General features: G+C 41.4%; 1 protein-coding gene across 5 annotated transcripts in view; it reads right to left on the bottom strand.

Annotated features, from left to right (window-relative positions):
* Nucleotides 1–376: 376 nt before the first annotated feature.
* Nucleotides 377–25,589, bottom strand: part of GALNT11 (polypeptide N-acetylgalactosaminyltransferase 11) — a 54,665-nt gene continuing 29,452 nt past the window's right edge. For 4 of the 5 annotated variants that reach the window (XM_029233683.1, XM_029233682.1, XM_029233680.1 and 1 more), the window contains 7 exons: nucleotides 23,139–23,388; nucleotides 8,408–8,525; nucleotides 6,931–7,083; nucleotides 6,274–6,492; nucleotides 4,773–4,877; nucleotides 1,309–1,446; nucleotides 377–1,076 (listed from right to left, as the gene is read on the bottom strand). In XM_029233683.1, coding sequence (XP_029089516.1) covers nucleotides 945–1,076; nucleotides 1,309–1,446; nucleotides 4,773–4,877; nucleotides 6,274–6,492; nucleotides 6,931–7,083; nucleotides 8,408–8,525; nucleotides 23,139–23,388 — 1,115 coding nt within the window. In that variant the 3' untranslated portion in view covers nucleotides 377–944. The remainder of the gene's footprint in view (nucleotides 1,077–1,308; nucleotides 1,447–4,772; nucleotides 4,878–6,273; nucleotides 6,493–6,930; nucleotides 7,084–8,407; nucleotides 8,526–23,138; nucleotides 23,389–25,589) is intronic. The other variant, XM_029233678.1, reaches the window with a different exon arrangement.

The following is a 25,589-nucleotide window of genomic DNA, read 5'->3' as shown; positions in this document are numbered from 1 at the left end:
TTTTGGTGGGAAAAAACTCACTTTATATTAGGACATTTACAGTATATACAGATGATTCCTAAATTTATATCTCTAACTGAAATGTATCTTCTGAAATCCTGACCTCTATATCCAAATAACTTTAACACCTATTTAACAACTCTACCTGGGTGTTTCACACGTAACTTTAAAGTATTCAAATTCACATACGTTCCGCTTCAGACTCACACAGTTCAAGCTAAGAAACTGAAACATCCCTAAGGTTAGGGCTGCTACCTACCTATTACTGGTTCATCAGCCAAATCCCTGTGCATTTCTTACCATGTATCACATACATAGGATAACGCAGACTAGAGACCCCAATACAAAATGAAAGAGAAGACAAAAAATCCTAGATAATTAAAAGGATCCTTTATTGTAAATGTATATAGTACCATAATTCATCAAAATAATTTATAATAGTTAACTCTCTTAAATATAATCTTATAAATGATGCCTTCTGAAGTTAAACGTAATGTGGATTCAATCAGTTTATTTAAAACTATTTAGAACATGGTATTAGAAATTTAAAAAAAAATTAACTGTCATCTACAAAATCTTCTAAGAAAGGAAATCATGACAAGTTCCTGATCAGATAAACGCCACTCCATTATTTAAGGGGATTAAAAGGAAGCATAAATAAATTTGAAAAGACATGTCAATTTCCTGGGCTTTATCCTTCTATACAAACCTGACTCTTTAGAGAGTTAAAACTGCATTCTGGTTTCCTACCGTAAGTAAGAAATTCCTTAACAGCAGTTGAGAAATGACCTGAACCTCTTGGTGAACCATACTTCTTCACCTCCCGATGGTCACTCGGGGCTGCGACCTCTACTGTGGCTGCTGTCTCACCTCTGCTAGGGTCCCAGGCGTCTCCATGTTGAGGACAAGCATGACAAATCACCGTTCCAGCCACAGCATCCACCCTAACCTTCCAAATGCCACTGCTGTGAGGAGGAGCCATCACAGATGGCCATGGCGACAAAGCCTCTGCGACTCAGTGGATCAACCGCTCTCAGGCACTGTCCAACTGACACCTGGTACAGCCGATTATTCCTCTGAAAATAAAGTGGTGGCAAGAAAAAAATACCACCAGTTACTTGCTTTAAGTTAAAAAACTTATTGCCAGAATATGGTAAAGAAGAGACAGTAATCTAGAAGAGACGTGGAACACTTCACATTACTTACTTATTTATGGGATGCTACAAACTCAGAACAACCTTCTACAAGGTAAACAGGATATGAGTCCCTCTGCCGTGCTCCCTCCCTCAGCCTTGTCTGTCTCCTCACCCCAAAAGTCCACTGCTGGGATCCTCCTGACCCGTGGCACTTCATGAGTCGTGGGGGGTCTGATGAGCGAGTCTCCGACATATCCAGGCAAAGGAGGTTGTTTAAAACCAGTTCGTGCTCTTCATTATAAATCCAAATCTAAGGAAGAAAATGAAAGATCAAAACCTCAAGTTTTGCTTCAGATTCTGAAATGCAGACGGCACGACACTTCACACATTTGTGGAAGAAGGGATTTATTTTGTATGGTCTCTTACAGCAGGAACAGACCAGCTTAGTTATCTGAAAATGGAGTGAATTAACACAGGAGGAAGTGAGGTGCAATTCCAGGAAGAAATGTGAGCAGTGGTTGAATTAACTTAATTGACTGTATTTGAGCACAAGATTGTAGCTCTTCCCCAAATCCAGGATTTCGCAATTACACGATGCTTTTAATTCTCACACTGTGTAGAACTGAAGGAGCCCAGTGAGGCGGCTGGTTTGCCTTCTGTACAAAGAAAACACATGAGGCTATGATTTTCATATTTCCCTCATCTGTTGGGCAGTGATGATGTGCATAAGCTGTCATATCCCATCATCCTGTGGAACAGTATACTCCATTCCCGGCTCATAGTAACATTTGCACTGAGATTACAATTTCATTGATGGCCCCAAAGCAGGATTCTCCTTAGACGTGCAAATGATCTTTGAGGATAGTTGTCTTTATGGTGTCTCAGATTATTTTCAAGAACAAAGGCCTGAAACTGGCTGAAATGGCCAAGTGCAATGAATAAATTTATTCTCCAACATGCACCATCACTAAATTGAAAAGGAAAACATTCTCTCCTATCCTCTGAATTATTTTATTCATTACTGCTTCTACCTACAGGCCCAAAACGTATGTGTGCTGCCTCTTGGTACGAAGAGAAGGCTCCCCATCGGCGCCATGACAGCCCCAGTAAACACAGATGCTGATGCTTTATAATCTCCACACGCGGCTCCGGAGCGCTGGGAGTGTGTCACGTGTGACTGAGGAAATGAAATCTAACTAAAATGAAATAAAATTACCAATTCAGCAGCCACATGTGGCTAGGGTGTAAGTGCAATTCTGTGCAGTCACAACATAGTACGGACGGGAGAGTGTAACTCCATCTCCTCAAACCTCTTGCAGTTTCTGGAACAAATTTCACCAATCTCATCCTACTACAACCTAAACCACCAAACCCTCACTACAATTTAACACTTCGTGTCTACAACACTGACACCTCGCACCCAGACGTGGCACAAAACCCTCTTTAAACCATGTTTTCCAGTATGTTAACACCTTAGATAGTGTGCATGAACTCTCCTAGAAATAAGATGTGATCTATGAAATTTCAAAGGACACACTCTATCCAAAAAGGGCCCAAGTGTTCTTTTCATTCTTGAATGACCCCATCCACCACTCAAATGGAAACGTAAGTAAATGAAGCTTGCTTACTTACGACATGTTTTGAGCATTACAGTCTTGAGGCACTACAACTAGGAGATTAGACCAATGTTAGGTTATGCTATTTTATCAGATACAAAGCAGTTTGCAGTAAGTTTTCTGCTTATTTTTAGGTTCACTTAATATTGCTGAAAGGACACATAAGAATAAATTATGTGAATGACATGAACTGAAATTGTGCTGTTTCCTCTGATGAACTACTAAAAATCAGTTAGGAAAACTCAATTTCACAGAAAACTTTACAAAAGATATTCTGATTCATCCAATGCAGATTTAATGTTCTGGGCCAGAAAGAAGATGCATGTCCTTTGCCATTTCTAACAAATTCATATAGCTTTCAATTAATTCTATATAACTCAAATTCATTCTCTGTAACTGCAAAGTACAAATAATGCTCTAAACAAACAAAATATTACTATGACAAACAATGACCAGAGGTAGGGAAAATGTACAAAGGAGACCACAACAGTATTAGATAGATGATCTCTAAAATCTCTAAAATCATTCCCAGCGTAAACAACTTAACTTCAGCAAGTGGTGCTGGGAAAGCTGGACAGCCGCATGTAAATCAGTGAAGTTAGAACACACCTTCACACCATACACAAGACTTAAATACAAGACAGGACACCATAAAACTCCTAAAAGAAAACATAGGCAAAGGCAAAACATTCTCTGACATTAATTGTACCAATGTTTTCTTAGGTCAGTCTCCCAAGGTTAAAAAAAAAAAAAAAAGCAAAAATAAACAAATGGGACCTAATCAAACTTACAAGCTTTCTGTATAGAAAAGGAAACTGTAAGCAACGAAAAGACAGCCTACAGACTGGGAGAAAATATTTGCAAATGATGTGACTGACAAGGGCTTAATTTCCAAAATATACAAACAGCTTATACAACTCAACAACAAAAAAAAGAAACAATCCAATCGAAAAATGGGCACAAGACCTAAATAGACATTTCTCCAAAGAAGATATACAGATGGCCAACAGGCACATGAAAAGATGCTCAACGTTGCTACTTATAAGAGAAATGCACATCAAAACTACAATGAGGTACCACCTCACACTGGTCAGAACTGCCATCATTAAAAAGTCTACAAATAACTAATGCTGGAGAGGGTGTGGAGAAAAGGGGAACCCTCCTACATTGCTGGTGGGAATGTAAACTGGTGCAACCACTATGGAAAACAGTACGGAGGTTCCTCAAAAAACTAAAATAGAGCTGCCACATGATCCAGCAATCCCACTCCTGGGCATATATCCGGAGAAAACCATAATTTGAAAAGATACGTTGCACCCCAGTGTTCATAGCAGCACTATTCACAATAGCCAAGACATGGAAACAACCTAAATGTCCATCAACAGATGAATGGATAAAGATGTGGTGCATATACATAATGGGATACTACTCAGCCACAAAAAAGAATGAAATAATGCCGTTTGCAGCAACATGGATGCACCTACAGATTATCATACTAAGTGAAGTCAGACAGAGAAAGACAAGTATCATATGGTATCACTTATCTGTGGTATCTAAAAAAAATGATACAAATGAACTTACCTACAAAACAGACACAAAGAACAGACTTGCAGTTGCCAAGGGGGAGGGGAGTTGGGAGAGGGATGGATTGGGAGTTTGGGATTAGCAGATGCAAACTATTATACAGAGAATGGATAAACAACAAGGTCCTACTGTATAGCACAGGGAACTATATTCAATACCCTGTGATAAACCATAATGGAAAAGAATATATATATGTATAACTGAATCACTTTGCTGTACAGTAGAAATTAACACAACATTGTAAATCAACTATGCCTCATTAAAATAAATTTTAAAAAGCAAACAAAAAACCCCAAAACAATATAATTTTTAAAAAGTCAGATTAAAATCTTGATGTCTGCCCCTCCCTCCTCAAGGCTGACTGCCAGCAGCTTCCCTTTCCTTCACTGAAGGACACTGTCCATGGACTGGCTGAGAGCCCAGAGGCCTGACTCACCTGATTTGGGTCACTGTAGTCACATGCCTTAAGCACTACTAGGCCTCCTTTCTGACTTGGGCGGCCCTGGGCCGCCAGACACTTGTGGGTCTGGAGGTGATAGAGCTGTAAAAGAAGAGATTGCTCTTGACAAGCTGGTAGGTATAGAAAGACCAATGTCAGAAGATGCCTTAGAATGCTAGAAAAGGAGGTTTTAGAGGAAATATGAAAATATTATTCCAGAGGTATGGATTCTAAAGGTCATAAAAAGATAAGCATTTTTTATTACTGAATTCTAGCTTTAGCACATAGGAGTATCACAATAGAGACTTCAAGGTTATAGGCAATTTTAACAATATATGCAGGCAGTGTCAAGTAGAAATTCTACCTAAAGATACAAGTTTACTAATCTACTATAGGGGAGGAAGGAAATTAAATACCATCTCTCCACTAAAGAACCTTAAAATGAAACTCAGGAAATAAGAACAAAAGGCACAAACGGACAGTACATAATTAAATACACATACCTAACTGGAGACAGATTAAAACTGCCACAGGAGTGCCAAAGGTGAGATACATAAAAGCAAAGAGTATCTAGTCTAAGTAAAATGATTAGTTTAAATATTAAATGTGATTAGATATGCAAGGCAAAAATAATAATGGTAAGGGATTTCAACTATATGGACATACACTGGTACCTATTTTTACTTAAAGAGAAAACACCTAATAAGAAACACCTTGATGACTTTTGTAAGATAGAACAAGAAGACAGGAGAAGGCTCTAGGCTTAATTCTAGCCACTTAAGAATTGCTGGCATTGTGAAAGAACCAGGAGAGGGATGCCTTCTTTATAACAAAAGGGAAATTCGGGCAACAATTACAATATCTACACTTTCAGGAAGCAAATTCTAAGAAATGATTCAAGAAAAAGGTATGATTTTATGGCTAGACATCTAAAATTGAAGTGATATTATAAAACTGAAGAAATTTTATAAGAACCAAAAGGGAATATCTAAAGAACTGCGGTTGATCAATGGGTTTCTGCTAAGCTCAGATGACTGCTCAGGACGTCGGATGTAAAACCTGACTTGGTACCGCCACTTAGACCCTGACCACCATTTTTCACTTCCTGTCTGCACTCAGTTCCAGAGCTGAGGCCAGCAGTATACAGCTGCCCCATTTCTCCTTTGTTTTCCTTTTTGGACTGGTCTCTAACAAGTGAATTTTACGCTCACTCACATTGCCTTTATTTGTATATTCACATTTATAGCTATCCTCTTGGAAGCCAGCACATAACTTAGAGAAGCCATGTTCTCTTTAACACTGGCAGGTAAAGGATCTTAATATAAACAGCAAAGATATCAAAATTTCTAAGGTCTTACACCTGAGTAGAGGAAATTCTCCTAAAAAGAATATAATGGAAGGCAAGCCAGGGGCTATCCTTAAATATTTTAAGTCTACAATGTCATTTATTATATCACACAACATTTAATGAAACATTTTGCTAGGATCACTTTCTTACCCTTCCACGGTGGAGGACTTTGGGGCGTTTTGGCCCTCTATTGATAAAAATGGGTTGCTGGGGTTTGGCATTGGGCCCAGATATCTGCATCTCTGGGTAAATATTATCCAAATACCATTTAAATGATTTACAATTCAACTTCTTCCTCAATTCAACACGCTCACTGATATTTCCATAGCTTCTGGTTCTCAGATCAGGTCTTAAGGAAAAATACTGCTCCTGAATTTAAAAAAGAAAAATGAAAAATAATAGATTTTTTTGTTTAAATGAATCACACCTCAAAAAAGCCATTACAAAGAAAATACTGAGAGTTGCATATGGCAGAAGAGGAGGTGGGAAGGAATACAATGTGTGCAGGGTCTTGACAGGGGAAGCAGGGGGACTGGGTCAGAGCAAAGCCCAGTGAGCAGAAGAGGGGCCAGGCTCTGTGCGAGTCACAGGAGGGGACAGGAGGACAAAGAAACTGAAGAGAAGCACAGTTTCTTCTGGTGCTGGCTGCTATATTACCTCTCACAGACTAGATGCTTGGGAAATTTAAAAAGGAGTCACAACAAAAATGAGTGAAAGACTGGGTGAAGAGAAGAGAGAAAAGCAGCCAAAGCCAACGGAGTTACTAGCCTTATCATCCATCCTTCTCGGTGAGAGATTTAATCTCACCTTATATTCATCCAACCAGACATGTGCCAGCCGCAAGGAGTTGTGTGTCATGGTGTCCTGGCCCTCTGGAGAACCATATGGTCTCCTTTTCCGGAAAATGTGTCCAACTCTAGAGCAAGGGATGATGAAGAGCTTACCTCCACACATCCAAATCTGGTCAGAAGCAGAATATGTGTTAATGGTTCCTCACAGTGCTGTGAAATCGATGCACGAATTTTCATGAAACAGGTGTTTGTGAAACCTTGCAATAGGTTTTATCTTATTAGATATAACTATTCAAATAGAATAAAGTCAAAGTGTGTAAAAAATTATCTGTCTTTACGATTAAAAAGAAACAAAACTCTAAATGCAATATTCTTTTACTACCCTGTGTCTAAAATTGTACTTACCATACGTGTTGTTTTAACACATCAAGGAAGTTGACCTTCAGGACTTAGGGACAAAGAATGCTTACTCATCAATCCTCTAATCTCAGTTCTACAGGTACTTTCTCATGAAACACATACAAACATACAAACACCATTTTTTAGGAAAAAAAATTTTTTTTATAAAATATACAGAATAACTCTAGATTAAGATTCAGATCTTAGTTCTGGTCTAAATTTTGCCCTTGACTGAGCTACTTTATATAGTTATTTCAATTTTTATGAGACTCAATTACCTTATCTACAAAGACTGACCTAATACTATCTATTATACCTTGCAACTTTCAAATTCTAAAGATTAAGTAGGAAAGTACATTTGCAAAAATACGAAATGGCATATGCACAAGGTATTAGGGTATCTGAACGGGGGGGAATCTGTTAGGCAGACCGGGAGATGGGAGGCGGGGAGTGGGGCCCTCTGCTGAGAGAGAGAAATCTGAATTCTTCCCTTGCCCTCTTTCTGCCTTTTCCAAAGACCGTCTTACCACCACAGCTGAGCCACAGACCCCACCCACAGCTGTTATCTGCCCAACCTTAGCAGCTGGAGGGAACGGTATATATAAAGGGTTCAGTAACCTATACGCAGGTGTTGATATCATTTATCTTATCAGCTGGGCTACTCCTGAAAGTGAAATGAGGAGCTATTAATAATCTCTCCAGGAGATCAGGTATGAACCAGGATGGTCTCACGCAGTCAGGAAAATCTGATGACCCCAACTATATATATCTAGGGTTATCAAATAAGATTAACAAATGGACAAAGAAAGAACAAAACTCTAGATTAAATGCACATGAAGACTTCTTAATACATACCCAACTATTCATTACAACTATCACTTTTAAATACTTACAAAATAAATGCAAGGCTTCTTATAGGCTTTTGATATTTTGAATGGGTATTATCCACATTATAGATTGTGGTAAAGTAGTATTCATTAAGGACAATTTGTTAATAAAGACAGTCAAAGACAATTTACAGAAAATATGGGATCATGAATGAAAATTATATCCTTGCACACAGCTAATAATCAAGCATGCAAAAAAAAATTTACCCGAAATGATATTTCTAAATTTTCTCCTCCCCAGATATCCATGCCACTGTCATACTGTCCAAGTTCACTGAAATAGTTTCTGTTCATGGCAAACAATCCTCCAGCCATTGTAGGTGACCTAGAAAAGGAAAACAATTATTGTATCAATTCTATAGTCAATTATCTACCGTTCTTGTTTTAAAAAACTCAGTGCAGCTTTAGAACATTACTAATAGAAACTAGATTAACTATTATGAAACATTTTTATCTGATTTATGAGGGAATGAGCTGGGCCCCATAACTTAATTTTCTAGATCGCAGTCCCTGGCAAATGAAGGCTACTTTTCTAAGTATCACAAGTACTTTTAAAAACTGATTATAACTACTGTTGACAGAAATCCACCTGAATTATTTAATTCCTTGGACAGTCTCATAGAGCCACTGGGATTAAAAACTGGGCTCCACGGCCTGCCAAGGAGAGAACAGACAAACGTCTCACTTTGAATTGGACTCAAACATGTGTTAGACCAGTGGTTCCCCGAGACATTTTTAGCTGTCACAGCCGTGGGGGAAGGGTGCCACTGGCATCTGAAGGGTAGAGGCCAGATATGCTGAACACCCTGCAACGCACAGGGCAGCACCCGCAACGGAGAGCTCTCTGGCCCTAAAGGTCAGTCCTGCCACAGTCGAGAACCCCTGTGTTCCTGAGAACTGACGTGGACGGGCTCCCCAGAGCCTGAGGCGGCTTCCAATGACCTCACTGGCCGAACCGCACCGGGGGCGTGGCGTCTAGTGTTCTGAGCGGCCTCCCAGAAGAGAAGCCAGTCTCTGCAGGAGAAAACACCACCCCAGGATGAATGTACCTCCATAATTTTTCATATACAATGTCCAGCATTAAAAATAAACAAGCAAACTAACAAATAACCAGGCAATCAGGAAGATAAATCACATGAAAGAAAAAAATAAGAGAAACAATCTACAACAGAAACAGATGTGCAGGGGTTTCAAATAACAGAGTTATCAGGCAGAGACTTTAACTGTTCAATATGTTCAAGCATAAAAGACAAGACTGAGAATTTGGCAGATAATTAGACGCTATCAATAAATAAACCAAATTTATGCATCTGAAAGACATTTCTGACAAAGACAGAAAAATAAGTCAGCAGCCAATGAGAGATTACCTTCAAAAGAAAAAAAATTAGTTGTTGGCTTCTCACCAGAAACAGTGCAAGCCAGAAGGTTCTTGAATGATACCTTCAAAGTCCTGAAAGAATATACCTGCCAGTCAAGAACTGAATATCAAGTAAAATTAGTCTTCAGAATAATGGTGAAACAAACAAAAAAGTAAACAAACCCACCACTCTTTCCCCAACTTGACCCATGAGAGTCCCCCTGCCCTCCCCTCTCTGCCTTTGCAGTTGATCGTTCCTCCCTTTTCCCTCAGCTTGAAGCATCTATGTCCAGTGTCTGTGAAATGATGTTTACCTGTGTCTCAGGATGAGAAACGGCAATCATTCCACCAGGTGCTGGAAACCGATTAGCCTTGAGGCAAGGGTTTCTAGGGCCACAACTCAGGGATGTGTATTTAATTACAGGGTCCCCAGAAACCCCTCTCCTGGCTACCACAAGCAACGGCTTCTTTTCTGGTCTTGGGAGCCAGACCTGGACTGTTACCTCAGAGGCAGGGGCCCCAGAGAACACGCTGGGGCTTCCTCTTTGGCCACAGCTGGGCTCCCTTGAGACGTGAAGACTTCTGGCTGTCCTGCAACATGAGCCACAGTGACCCCAGCTCTACCAGCTCACAAGGTGCCTGGTCCCTCTGCCTAATCCAGTCCCCCCTGAGCCACAGCCTGCTCAGGAATCAGTGGCAGCCTGTGAATCAGGCCAGAGCTTGCTTCAAGCCCAAGAAAAAAGCTGTCTTACTGGTGGAGGCTGGCCTTCCAAATCCTGGAGCCAGCCCTGCCAGCCAGGGGTCATTTTTGCCCTTTGGTGACCACTGTTTTCTTTCTCTGAAATATCTTACAATAGGTGATAATGTTGCTGACTCAAATTTCCATGAAAAGGGAAAAAAAAAAAAAAAACCTCTTGAGTGACGTCCTGGCCTATTCCTCTCTGAGGAATCTTGTGGGAAAAGAATACTGTTGCTTCTGCTCTGTCTCCACATTTCTGTTGGGAAAGAAACCCCACCTGCCCTGGGGTGTTGGTGTTTTTGTCTGCGTTGCCATCCCAGGCCTGCTGTAGGGGGCTTGTGTCTGCGCTGTAATGTCTGTATCATGTCTGGGGAGTCCTTCCCACCTGTCCAGCCAGGGGCCACAACCCCTTGAAGAGGCCTCCATTTCCTTCCTATGATCCAAGGCACAGAGAACACCGCCTCCCATGACCCCACCTTCAGGAGCTCTGGTGGCACGTTCATCCATGAGCCTACCCCTGGGCTACCTACCTGAGGCCCACCTCTACCCACAGTCCTGTGTAGGAGTTGAGTAAACAGGATATCTCTGAGCCCCTATCCCCAAAGGGCCGGCCAAGAGCTGCCCGCCAACCTGGCTCCATCAATCCTGCATGACCAAGTGATAGCTGGCGGGCTCTGCTACCCAGGCCCTCTGTACCTCCTACCCTGCCATCTGGCAAGGGATGGGCCCTTTTCTGTGAACTGACAACCTGTGGAAATGTGACCAATTAGTGTGAAATACATGTTTAGCAAATGTTAGGTACTGTAGTTGAACCAATAAATGTGAATCCTTCTGCACGCACGCACGCACACGCACACACACACACACACACACCCACAAAGCGTGAAACAAAGACATTTTCAGAAAGAGATGAATAATCACCTGAAGGTCCAACCAAAAGAAATACTAAAATGTGTTCTTTAGTCAAAATGAAAATAAATCCTAGATGGAAGCTTGCAGATGCAGAAAGGATAAAAAGTAACATAAAAGGGGAAATATGTGGGTAAACGTAAATGAATAATGGTTACATAAAAAAGTCTTGTAGGGTTAAAAAAAATACACACGTGGGACTTCCCTGGCAGTCCAATGGTTAGGACTCCGAGCTTCCACTGCAGGGGGCCCGGGATGGATCCCTGGGTAGGGAACTAAGATCCTGCAAGCCGTGCAGCATGGCCCAAAAGTACAAAAACACACACCACACCACCACCCCCAAACACACGTGTACATTTCAGCAATATAACTTGAAGGGGGATAACTGGAGTATGAACATTCTGATATCCTTGCATTGTTTGGAGAAAATACCAATCTATATTACACTTTGATATGTCAAGTATGAAGGCTGTACTTTCTAAGGTAACCACTAACAGAACAGTAGGTAAGAAACTATAATGTCTAATAATGGGTGGCAGCTGGGAACAGAATAATTGGAATTCAGGCCAAAAGCACGTAAGAGCAGAGAAAACAGAACACAGAACAGACAGAAAGCAAACAGTACCACTGTAACCACAGACACAAACATGTCAGTAATCAACTAAGCCCTAATTAAAAGACAAAGTTTTCCACACAGGCTTCAAAACAAAACAAAAGCAACTACATGCTGCTTACAGGGACATGTATTATGTGACCACAGGAAGACTGACAGCAAAAGGGACACTATTCTAGAAGTACAGAATGAAATACAATTCATAATGATAAATGGTTTCATCACCAGAAGACTTAATAATTCTAAACTGTCATGCATCTATTAACAGAGCCTCAAAATATATGAAGAAAATATATAAAGAACTACAAGGAGAAACAGACACACAATTGTAGTGGGAAATTAATATACCATTTTCAATAACCGATAGAACATGTGAATTAAAAATTAATAAAAATACAGAATATTTGAACAACACAATAAACGACCCAACAAATACAGCATCTCATCCTTAACAACTGCAGAAAATACAAATTCTGACCACAGTGTAAGCTAGGATTAAATAATGACTATAAAGTTTCCGTATGCCTGTAAAATAATAAATGCACTGCTAAATAACCTACAGGTCAGAGAAGACATAACAATGAAAATATTTTGAAATAAATGACAATAGGCCTCTGCTTGTGACCTGCGGAGAAGCGGAGAGGCAGCACGTTGAAAGGAGGGCCTCTGCAGTGTGGAGTTCTGAGTTTGGAGGTTATTACAGAGTACTGAGCAGAGTCCTCTGTGCTATACAATACACCAGAAATACATCTACACGTGGAGCAACTCCTACAGAACACCTACTGAACGCTGGCAGAGGACCTCAGACCTCCCAAAAGGCAAGAAACTCCCCACGTACCTGGGTAGGGCAAAAGAAAGAAAAAACAGAGACAAAAGAATAGGGACGGGACCTGCACCAGTGGGAGGGAGCTGTGAAGGAGGAAAGGTTGCCACACACTAGGAAGCCCCTTCGCGGGCCCAGACTGTGGGTGGTGGAGGGGAAGCTTCGGGGCCGCGAAGGAGAGCGCAGCCACAGGGGTGCGGGGGGCAAAGCGGAGAGATTCCCGCACAGAGGATCGGTGCAGACCAGCACTCACCAGCCCGAGAGGCTTGTCTGCTCACCCGCCGGGGCGGGCGGGGCTGGGAGCTGAGGCTCGGGCTTCGGTCGGAGCGCAAGGAGAGGACTGGGGTTGGCGGCGTGAACACAGCCTGCAGGGGGTTAGTGCGCCAAGACTGGCCGGAAGTGCGTCCAGGAAAAGGTCTGGAGCTGCCGAAGAGGCAAGAGACTTTTTCTTCCCTCTTTGTTTCCTGGTGCGCGAGGAGAGGGGAGTAAGAGTGCTACTTAAAGGAACTCCAGAGACGGGCACGAGCCGTGGCTAAAAGCTGGACCCCAGAGATGGGCGCGAGCCGCGGCTAAAACCACAGACCCCAGAGACGGGCGGGAGACGCTAAGGCTGCTGCTGCCGCCACCAAGGGGCCTGTGTGCGAGCACAGGTCACTCTCCACACCCCTCTTCTGGGGAGCCTGTGCAGCCCACCACTGCCAGGGTCCCGGGATCCAGGGACAACTCCCCCGGGAGAACGCACGGCGGGCCTCAGGCTGGTGCAACGAACGTCACGCCGGCCTCTGCCGCCGCAGGCTCGCCCCGCACTCCGCGCCCCTCCCTCCCACCGGCCTGAATGAGCCAGAGCCCCCGAATCAGCGGCTCCTTTAACCCCGTCCTGTCTGAGCAAAAAACAGACGCCCTCCAGCGACCTACACGCAGAGGCGGGGCCAAATCCAAAGCTGAGCCCCTGTGAGCTATGAGAACAAAGAAGAGAAAGGGAAATCTCTCCCAGCAGCCTCAGAAGCAGCGGATTAAATCTCCACAATCAACTTTATGTACCTGCATCTGTGGAATACACGAATAGACAATGAATCATCCCAAATTGAGGAGATGGACTTTGAGAGCAAGATTTGTGATTTTTTTCCCCCTTTTCCTCTTTTTGTGAGTGTGTATGTGTATGCTTCTATGTAAGATTTTGTCTGTATAGTTTTGCTTCCACCATTTGTCCTAGGGTTCTATCCATCCGTTTTCGTTTTCTTTTTTAATTTTTTCTTAATAATTTTACTAACTTTATTTTACTTTATCCTCTTTCTTTCTTTTTCTTTCTTTCTCTTTTCTTCCTTCCTTCCCTCCCTCCTTTAGACAATGAATTATCCCAAATTGAGGAGGTGGGCTTTGAGAGCAAGATTTATGATCTTTTCCCCTTTTCCTCTTTGTGTGAGTGTGTATGTGTATGCTTCTGTGTGAGATTTTGTCTGTATAGCTTTGCTTCCACCATTTGTCCTAAGGTTCTATCTGTCCGTTTTTTTTTAATAATTATTTTTTAATTTAATAACTTTATTATAGTTTATTTTATTTTACTTTATCTTCTTTCTTTTTTCCTTCCTTCCCTCCTTCCTTCCTTCCTCCCACCTTCCCTTCCTCCCTCCCTCCTTTCTTTCCTTCTTTCCTTTTCTTCTTTCTTCCTTCCCTCCTTTCCCTCTTTCTTTCTTTCTTTCCTTCCTTCCTTTCTTCCTTTCTTTCTTCTTACTTCTACTAATTCTTTCTCTCTACTTTTTCTCCCTTTTATTCTGAGCCGTGTGGATGAAAGGCTCTTGGTGCTGCAGCCAGGCGTCAGAGCTGTGCCTCTGAGGTGGGAGAGCCAACTTCAGGACACTGGTCAACAACAGATCTCCCAGCTCCACATAATATCAAACGGCAAAAATCTCCCAGAGATCTCCATCTCAACACCAGCACCCAGCTTCACTCAACAACCAGCAAGCTACAGTGCTGGACACCTTATGCCAAACAACTAGCAAAACAGGAACGCAACCCCACCCATTAGCAGAGAGGCTGCCTAAAATCATAACTCCACAGACACCCCAAAACACACCACCAGACGTGGACCTGCCCACCAGACAGACAAGATCCAGCCTCATCCACCAGAACACAGGCACTAGTCCCCTCCACCAAAAAGCCTACACAACCCACTGAACCAACCTTAGCCACTGGGGACAGACATCAAAAACAACGGGAACTACGAACCTGCAGCCTGCAAAAAGGAGACCCCAAACACAGTAAGATAAGCAAAATGAGAAGACAGAAAAACACACAGCAGATGAAGGAGCAAGATAAAAATGCACCAGACCTAACAAATGAAGAGGAAATAGGCAGTCTACCTGAAAAAGAATTCAGAATAATGACAGTAAAGATGATCCAAAATCTTGGAAATAGAATAGACAAAATGCAAGAAACATTTAACAAGGACCTACAAGAACTAAAGATGAAACAAACAATGATAAACAACACAATAAATGAAATGAAATGAAAAATACCCTAGATGGGATCAATAGCAGAATAACTGAGGCAGAAGAACGGGTAAGTGACCTGGAAGATAAAGTAGTGGATATAACTACTGCAGAGCAGAATAAAGAAAAAAGAATGAAAAGAACTGAGGACAGTCTCAGGGACCTCTGGGACAACATTAAACGCACCAACATTCGAATTATAGGGGTTCCAGAGGAAGAAGACAAAAATAAAGGGACTGAGAAAATATTTGAAGAGATTATAGTTGAAAACTTCCCTAATATGGGAAAGGAAATAGTTAATTAAGTGCAGGAAGCACAGAGAGTCCCATACAGGATAAATCCAAGGAGAAATACGCCAAGACACATATTAATCAAACTGTCAAAAATTAAATACAAAGAAAGCATATTAAAAGCAGCAAGGGAAAAACAACAAATAACACACAAGGGAATCCCCATAAGGTTAACAGCTGATCTCTCAGCAGAAACCCTGCAAGCCAGAAGGGAGTGGCAGGACATACTGAAAGTGATGAAGGAGAAAAACCTGCAACCAAGATTACTCTACCCAGCAAGGATCTCATTCAGATTTGATGGAGAAATTAAAACCTTTACAGACAAGCAAAAGCTGAGAGAGTTCAGCACCACCAAACCAGCTTTACAACAAATGCTCAAGGATCTTCTCTAGGCAAGAAACACAAGAGAAGAAAAAGACCTACAATAATGAACACAAAACAATTTAGAAAATGGGAATAGGAACATACATATCAATAATTACCTTAAATGTAAATGGACTAAATGCTCCCACCAAAAGACACAGACTGGCTGAATGGATACAAAAACAAGACCCATATATATGCTGTCTACAAGATACCCACTTCAGACCTAGAGACACATACAGACTGAATGTAAGGGGATGGAAAAAGATATTCCATGCAAATGGAAGCCAAAAGAAAGCTGGAGTAGCAATTCTCATATCAGACAAAATAGACTTTAAAATAAAGACTATTAGAAGAGACAAAGAAGGACACTACATAATGATCAAGGGATCGATCCAAGAAGATATAACAATTGTAAATATTTATGCACCCAACATAGGAGCACCTCAATACATAAGGCAAATACTAACAGCCATAAAAGGGGAAATCGACAGTAACACATTCATAGTAGGGGACTTTAACACCCCACTTTCACCAATGGACAGATCATCCAAAATGAAAATAAATAAGGAAACAATGTGATATGTATAGGACATTCCATCCAAAAACAACAGGATACACATTTTTCTCAAGTGCTCATGGAACATTCTCCAGGATAGATCGTATCTTGGGTCACAAATCAAGCCTTGGTAAATTTAAGAAAACTGAAATTGTATCAAGTATCTTTTCCGACCACAACGCCATGAGACTAGATATCAGTTACAGGAAAAGATCTGTAAACAATACAAACACATGGAGGCTAAACAGTACACTGCTTAATAATGAAGTGATCACTGAAGAAATCAAAGAGGAAATTAAAAAATACCTAGAAACAAATGATAATGGAGACACGATGACCCAAAACCTATGGGATGCAGCAAAAGCAGCTCTAAGAGGGAAGTTTATAGCAATACAAGCCCACCTTAAGAAACAGGAAACATCTCGAATAAACAACCTAACCTTACACCTAAAGCAATTAGAGAAAGAAGAACAAAAAAACCCCAAAGTTAGCAGAAGGAAAGAAATAAAAAAAAATCAGATCAGAAATAAATGAAAAAGAAATGAAGGAAACAATAGCAAAGATCAATAAAACTAAAAGCTGGTTCTTTAAGAAGATAAACAAAATAGATAAACCATTAGCCAGACTCATCAAGAAAAAAAGGGAGAAGACTCAAATCAATAGAATGAGAAATGAAAAAGGAGAAGTAACAACTGACACTGCAGAAATACAAAGGATCATGAGAGGTTATTACAAGCAACTCTATACCAATAAAATGGACAACCTGGAAGAAATGGACAAATTCTTAGAAATGCACAACCTGCCAAGACTGAATCAGGAAGAAATAGAAAATATGAACAGACCAATCACAAGCACTGAAATTGAAACTGTGATTAAAAATCTTCCAATAAACAAAAGCCCAGGACCAGATGGCTTCACAGGTGAATTCTATCAAACATTTAGAGAAGAGCTAACACCTATCCTTCTCAAACTCTTCCAAAATATAGCAGAGGGAGGAACACTCCCAAATTCATTCTAGGAGGCCACCATCACCTTGATACCAAAACCAGACAAGGATGTCACAAAGAAAGAAAACTACAGGCCAGTATCACTGATGAACATAGATGCAAAAATCCTCAACAAAATACTGGCAAACAGAATCCAACAGCACATTAAAAGGATCATACACCATGATCAAGTGGGGTTTATTCCAGGAATGCAAGGAGTCTTCAATATATGCAAATCAATCAATGTGATAAACCATATTAACAAATTGAAGGAGAAAAACCATATGATCATCTCAATAGATGCAGAGAAAGCTTTTGACAAAATTCAACACCCATTTATGATAAAAACCCTGCAGAAAGTAGGCATAGAGGGACCTTTCCTCAACATAATAAAGGCCGTATATGACAAAGCCACAGCCAACATCATCCTCAATGGTGAAAAACTGAAAGCATTTCCACTAAGATCAGGAACAAGACAAGGTTCCCACTCTCACCACTCTTATTCAACATAGTTTTGGAAGTTTTAGCCACAGCAATCAGAGAAGAAAAGGAAATAAAAGGAATCCAAATTGGAAAAGAAGAAGTAAAGCTGTCACTGTTTGCAGATGACATGATACTATACATAGAGAATCCTAAAGATGCTTCCAGAAAACTACTAGAGCTAATCAATGAATTTGGTAAAGTTGCAGGATACAAAATTAATGCACAGAAATCTCTGGCATTCCTATACACTAATGATGAAAAATCTGAAAGTGAAATCAAGAAAACACTCCCATTTACCATTGCAACAAAAAGAATAAAATATCTAGGAATAAACCTACCAAAGGCGACAAAAGACCTGTATGCAGAAAATTATAAGACACTGATGAAAGAAATTAAAGGTGATACAAATAGATGGAGAGATATACCATGTTCTTGGATTGGAAGAATCAACATTGTGAAAATGACTCTACTACCCAAAGCAATCTACAGATTCAATGCAATCCCTATCAAACTACCACTGGCATTTTTCACAGAACTAGAACAAAAAATTTCACAATTTGTATGGAAACACAAAAGACCCCGAATAGCCAAAGCAATCTTGAGAACGAAAAACGGAGCTGGAGGAATCAGGCTCCCTGACTTCAGACTATACTACAAAGCTACAGTAATCAAGACAGTATGGTACTGGCACAAAAACAGAAAGATAGATCAATGGAACAGGATAGAAAGCCCAGAGATAAACCCACGCACATATGGTCACCTTATCTTTGATAAAGGTGGGAGGAATGTACAGTGGAGAAAGGACAGCCTCTTCAATAAGTGGTGCTGGGAAAACTGGACAGCTACATGTAAAAGTATGGGATTAGATCACTTCCTAACACCATACACAAAAATAAGCTCAAAATGGATTAAAGACCTAAATGTAAGGCCAGAAACTATCAAACTCTTAGAGGAAAACATAGGCAGAACACTCTATGGCATAAATCACAGCAAGATCCTTTTTGACCCACCTCCTAGAGAAATGGAAATAAAAACAAAAATAAACAAATGGGACCTAATGAAACTTCAAAGCTTTTGCACAGCGAAGGAAACCATAAACAAGACCAAAAGACAACCCTCAGAATGGGAGAAAATGTTTGCAAATGAAGCAACTGACAAAGGATTAATCTCCAAAATTTATAAGCAGCTCATGCAGCTCAATAACAAAAAAACAACCCAATCCAAAAATGGGCAGAACACCTAAATAGACATTTCTCCAGAGATATACAGACTGCCAACAAACACATGAAAGAATGCTCAACATCATTAATCATTAGGGAAATGCAAATCAAAACTACAATGAGATATCATCTCACACCAGTCAGAATGGCCATAATCAAAGAATCTAGAAACAATAAATGCTGGAGAGGGTGTGAAGAAAAGGGAACACTCTTGCACTGCTGGTGGGACTGTGAATTGGTACAGCCACTATGGAGAACAGTATGAAGGTTCCTTAAAAAACTACAAATAGAACTACCCTATGACCCAGCAATCCCACTACTGGGCATATACCCTGAGAAAACCATAATTCAAAAAGAGTCATGTACCAAAATGTTTATTGCAGCTCTATTTACAATAGCCTGGAGATAGAAACAACCTAAGTGCCCATCATTGGATGAATGGATAAAGAAGATGTGGCACATATATACAATGGAATATTACTCAGCCATAAAAAGAAACGAAATTGAGCTATCTGTAATGAGGTGGATAGACCTAGAGTCTGTCATACAGAGTGAAGTAAGTCAGAAAGAGAAAGACAAATACCGTATGCTAACACATATATATGGAATTTAAGAAAAAAGAAATGTCATGAAGAACCTAGGGGTAAGACAGGAATAAAGACGCAGACCTACCGGAGAACGGACTTGAGGATATGGGGAGGGGGAAGGGTGAGCTGTGACAAAGCGAGAGAGAGGCAGGGACATATATACACTACCAAACGTAAGGTAGATGGCTAGTGGGAAGCAGCCACATAGCACAGGGATATCATCTCGGTGCTTTGTGACCAATTGGAGGGGTGTGATAGGGAGGGTGGGAGGGAGTCGCAGGAGGGAAGAGATATGGGAACGTGTGTATATGTATAACTGATTCACTTTGTTACAAAGCAGAAACTAACACACCACTGTAAAGCAAGTATACCCCAATAAAGATGTTATAAAAAAATGACAATAAAAAATGATATATCACAGTTTGTGGGATGCAGCTAAAGCCATGATTAGAAGAAAATTTATCATCTTAACTACATGTATTAGAAAAGAAAAAAGGCTGAAATTTAAAAAAAATCTAAATATCCAACTCAAGAAGTTAGCAACCTTGATATAAAAGTGAAACAGCTTACAGCCCAAAGGGGAGAAAAAGTGGAAAAAAGGAGAAAGCGGTGCTCATAGCCTCACTGTTCAAGGAAGAATGTCAAATGATGCTCTCGAAAGTCAACAGAACGGGGCTTCCCTGGTGGCGCAGTGGTTGGGAATCCGCCTGCCAATGCAGAGGACATGGGTTCGAGCCCTGGTCCGGGAAGATCCCACATGACGCGGAGCAACTACGCCCGTGTGCCACAACTACTGAGCCTGCTACTCTGGAGCCTGCAAGCCACAACTGCTGAGCCTGCGTGCCACAACTACTGAAGCCCATGCACCTAGAGCCCGTGCTCTGCAACAAGAGAAGCCACCACAATGAGAAGCCCGTGCACCGCAGCGAGGAGTGGCCCCCGCTCATTGCAGCTAGAGAGAGCCCACGTGCAGCAACAAAGACCCAACGCAGCCAAAAAAAAAAAAAAGTCAGCAGAACAAGAAACAGATTTTTTTTTTTTAAGTATCAAAAGTAACCAATACAGTAACTAAAAACTCATCCTACAACAATAAAGGGAACATGGGAGTGATGTAAATGAGCTAAATCTTCATTTTTCCAACAGAGAGGTCTATAGTTGGTTTTATGTTGAAATGAGGACAATGCATATAATTTAGAGTTCAGGAAGTAAGAAATGGAAGAACAAAACTAAAAGTGGTTAAAAGAATTTGCCTCTGGGGAGGACTGAGAATGCGGAGGGAGGGTTAGAGCCAGCCACTTCTCATCCTAAGTTGTTCTATACTGTTTGACTTATTACTGTGAATATATGTTTTTGATTAAAAATATTAAAAATTAAACAATGAAAAACAAATACCCATGAAGATGATGAAACAGGCAAAAACTGGCCACTGCCCTATAACTACGAATGAGAACACGTGTCACAACAGTCCAAGGAACTTTCTTGCACTGGCAAAGGGAAGCTGAAAATGGGGTCAGTGCTCCTGTCTGCCTCCAGTCACAGTACGTGAAGCCGTGGAGCCCAGAAACACAGAGCGACAGTCCCCAGGTGCAGCCCTGCTCTCCTGAGAGATGTGCTCCAGCATCTAACTCCCACCTGCAAGGCTGGGGAGCAGAGGGTAGAGACCCGCACTGAAAGCCCTGGTAGGAAGAAGGGTTACAAGCATGTGAAGACTAGAAGACAACTGAGAGCTGGGTGTGCTTTTTTCACGGACTTCACAAAGAACTGCAACAGGTTCTCTCACAAAGCCTGAGAACAGAAGACAACCCCTCCCTGCCAGGAGAGCAGCTCAGCCACCTGAGCTGGCCCAGCTCTCTATCAGCCTCCCCTCCAAGTCTGGTTCGGATGAAAGGGAGCTGGCAAGTACCCAAAGGCTAGCTGAGGAGCCAATGGCGTTCTAGTCGCCTGAGGTGTGGGGAAAACGTTATCAACTAAAGGTGAAGACAGGCATGCCTATGACTGGGCAGTTTCACTCCTGTAAGCTAGAAGCCATGAATAAGAATGCTGACAACAGCACCACTTGTAAGGTGGAGAAACGACTGAAAACAACCCAAATGCCCTGCCCACAGTAAACCGGATAAATGTTATGATACATCAGTATAACAGAATATTATACAGCAATAAAAAGGAACCAACTATATAATGCAGCACAGAGGCTTTTAAAGCAATACTGACTAAAAGAAGACAGTGACGAGTCCCATGGCTTCATTTACATGAAGTCCAAGAGCAGGGAACTGGGCTACATTACATCATTTAGAAATCATACATAGGGGGTACAACTCTCCAGGAGAGCAGGGAAGTGATGAGTGGGTCAAGGTAATGACACCTCTAAGGACAAGGGCAGGGGCTGTGACCAGGGAGGGGTATACAGGGGGCATGTGGGTGCTATTTCTTGACCTGGTGGTACTTTCACAGTGTCCACACTATAGTCATTTATTAAATCACATGCATATATACATATATACTTTTTACATATGCTATTTTTACAGTAAAAAAGTCTAAAAAAGGGACTTCCCTGGTAGTCCAGTGGTTAAGAATCCACCTTCCAGTGCAGGGGATGTGGGTTTGATCCCTGGTTGGGGAACTAAGATCCCACATGCCATGGGACAACTAAGCCCGCACACCACAACTACTGAGCCTGCATGCTCTAGAGCCGGTGCGCCACAACTAGAGAGCCTGCATGCCTCAACTACTGAGCCCACGCGCTCTGGAGCCTGTGTGCCACAACTAGAGAGCCTGCGTGCTGCAACTACTGAGCCCACATGCTCTGGAGCCCGCAAGCCGCAACGAAAAGACCCCACGTGCCGCAACTAAGACCCAATGCAGCCAAATAAATTAATAAATATTTTTTAAAAGCTGTATTAAAAAAAAAAGTTTAAAAGAAAGAGTAGGTCTAAGAACTTTAAAAAGTACAAATACAGACAAACGTCTCTGAAATCTACATGAGAAATTGAAAAGAAAACAAAAATAAGGAGAAATAACATATAAGAGATTTATAATATGAGAGAATATGGATGAAAATTGAAAATAATTCACATACGATGACTCAGTAATTGTACGAGTGGGAATCCATCCTAAAATCCTAATTATAGAAAAGGCTTATGTATTAAATGTTCTTCACAGTACCACTCACACTAGCAAAGAACTGAAGATGTGTTAACGACCAATGCAATAACCATGGTATGTGATATAAACAACACAGCACAGGGGGTCCTCCCAGGCTATCCTATGCAACAATTATCCCAGGATATTGTTGACTTCTTCTGCTTTTCTCACTAAGATATAAATTCTTGAGGGCCTGGACAACTTCTTATTCATAAATCTTTCCTTGGGACTTGGCAGAGTACGTAAAATTCGGTAAGCACTCAAAAATTTTTAACAAACAAGTTAAGCCAACACTTTTGCTTCCTGCAAAGAAAAAGGAATTATCTTTGAGTATGTTTCCTCTTTCGGGAATTTTTCACACATACAGGAGAAATCTTACTTTATTGGTGCAGTAGCTCCGTCTGTTCCTCCGAGCTCAGAAAGGGGAACGAGGTCCCATTTGAAGTGCAGCCCCCAGTTGAATCCTCCCCGCACCACAGGGGACGAGCTGTAGGCCAGCGTGTCAGCACTGATGATGTCGATCACCGGGCACACCACCATTTGCCGGTCCTCCTGGATGGCAGCCAGCAGGGGCTGCAGCCACATCACATTCACCTCACAGTGGCTGTCCAGGAACACCAGGACTTCTCCTGGGGAGGCAAACAATAGGGGCCCTGAGAGCTGCACCGCACTCAAGTTAGGTATGGCCACCAGTTCAAGTCCTGATGCATTTACAGGCGTGAAAGGTAACTGCCACCCTTCCAGCCCAAACTATTAAACCGGTACTCAGAAGTCTGTTAGCCAGGAATTCTGTCTGAAGCGTCCTGCTATGATTGAAGAACATATGCAAACAATATGCACAACCTGTGAAAAAATTCACATATTCTCCTCAGTAAAAAGATTCAAAATCTCACAGGAACAATTCAGTTCTCTGGACAGCCAGGTATGGAGTGTGGTGCAAAGATAGTGGTCAGCTGTGCGTACTTTTAGTACAATTACTGTAATGGAAATATATATGTTTAGTATGTATTTCCCTGCCTTAGTAAACAGAGATTAGAGAACGTAACTCATTTTCACTGGTGACTCGGACACATGACCCCAGTTATTGATTATGGCTACAACACAGCGATTCTCAGGAGGGAGAGAAGCGTGCAGCCCTCTCATCACGTCAGCAACACAGCTCCCTTCTCCTTGGATTCACCACTTGACTGCCACGCACTCATTTCTTTTTCTTCCATTTCCCACCCTTCCTTTCTAATCCCCCCAATCTCATCAGCCACGGGATGCTCTTTTCTTCTAGTTAATAAAATTAAAATCGTAAAGATTTTATCATGCATTTTTAACTCCTCTTGATAAACGTGAGGAGTGAGGGTTTCTTTGATAATCCCAAACTTCTTTGATAACTTAATGGTTATTCTGAACAGCTGAGAAACTAGAATCTCATCATCAGACAGCATTATTATTTTTCCAAACGTTTATCCATGAAATGTATTGATACAGATTTTACGTGAATTTCATATAGCACCGGATGCATCCTATTCCAATTAACAGTAGCAGAAATACCTCCAGCAAGAAAGTCCTCCAGGATGACAGTGACTTAGTCATGTCCTTCAAGGCCTCCTGTGAAGGACTTTATGAGGATGTAAAGAGCATACAGCTCACCATACGTCATTTAATACAGAAAGGCAGAATGTTCAACCTGTACACTATTCAAGTGAAGTGAGGTCAATTCAATCAAGTTTCCTCTGAGGAGAAAATGTATAATAGCTTTTTTTAATTCGAAAAATGTTACTTTTTCAATTAAAGACAATTTAACTAAATGAAGTAAGATAATAACAGTCACATCGAACCTGACATTGATTTCCCAAAAACTGGCTTATTTTTTGACAGATCCTAAACTATATTTGAACAAGGACCAACAGATCATAAAGAAAAAAACTAAATGACTGGGCTTCCCTGGTGGCGCAGTGGTTGGGAGTCCGCCTGCCGATGCGGGGGACGCGGGTTCATGCCCCAGTCCGGGAAGATCCCGCATGCCGCGGAGCGGCTGGGCCCATGGGCCGTGGCCGCTGGGCCTGCGGGCCGTGGCCGCTGGGCCTGCGCGTCCGGAGCCTGTGCTCCGCAACGGGAGGGGCCGTGGCAGTGGGAGGCCCGCGTACCGCAAAAAAAAAAAACAAAAACAAAAACTAAATGACTATTGTTACCTGAAAAACAATAAACTCTCAGTAACAATATACTATAACACTACGATGTTCTGTGACATAATCTTGCCATTCCCTACCAACACCCCACAATTTTCTATCTCGTGCCTTCAATATGTCAAAACTAGACTCTAAAGAAGAAAACTCGCCTTGAACTCAATCTGCATATGACTGCAGAATGGATGGAGGGGAGCTACTTCTCATTTTTTGTTAATTGCTCCTGTTCACTGCAGGTTTAAGAGAAAGGAGGGAAGAAGAAAGGTTCTAAAAATGAAGTCACAGCTAAACCCAGCGAATGGGACAGTGGGTATACAAGGAGGGGCGGTGGCAGAAAGCAGTGCCAACCACTTAAACCCCAGTGACTGGTTATCTTGAGGAGAGCAGTATATGGGAAGGTAGGAGATTTTTTTCACTACTGGGGAATGTCCCCACAAAGTTCTGGAATTTTAAAATTATCTTGATTATTTTTGCCATATCCAGGCATCACCTGCAGTATTAGATACCTAATATTTTTAAACAAATTCATTTGTTTTAACTGAAATAAATGTATTTTAAAAGGGAAAAATTTTTATCAAGATCATAAATGAAAATTAGGATCACCAACCTTCCATAGAGGTAACCGTAAAAAGAAATACATTTGAATCGATATA

Source organism: Monodon monoceros, unplaced genomic scaffold (genome assembly GCF_005190385.1).
Source record: "Monodon monoceros isolate NGI ecotype Baffin Bay Population unplaced genomic scaffold, NGI_Narwhal_1 Super_Scaffold_2, whole genome shotgun sequence".
Taxonomy (NCBI): domain Eukaryota; kingdom Metazoa; phylum Chordata; class Mammalia; order Artiodactyla; family Monodontidae; genus Monodon; species Monodon monoceros.
The sequence above is the reverse complement of the archived record's forward strand: the minus strand, read 5'-3'. Positions and strand labels throughout refer to the sequence as shown.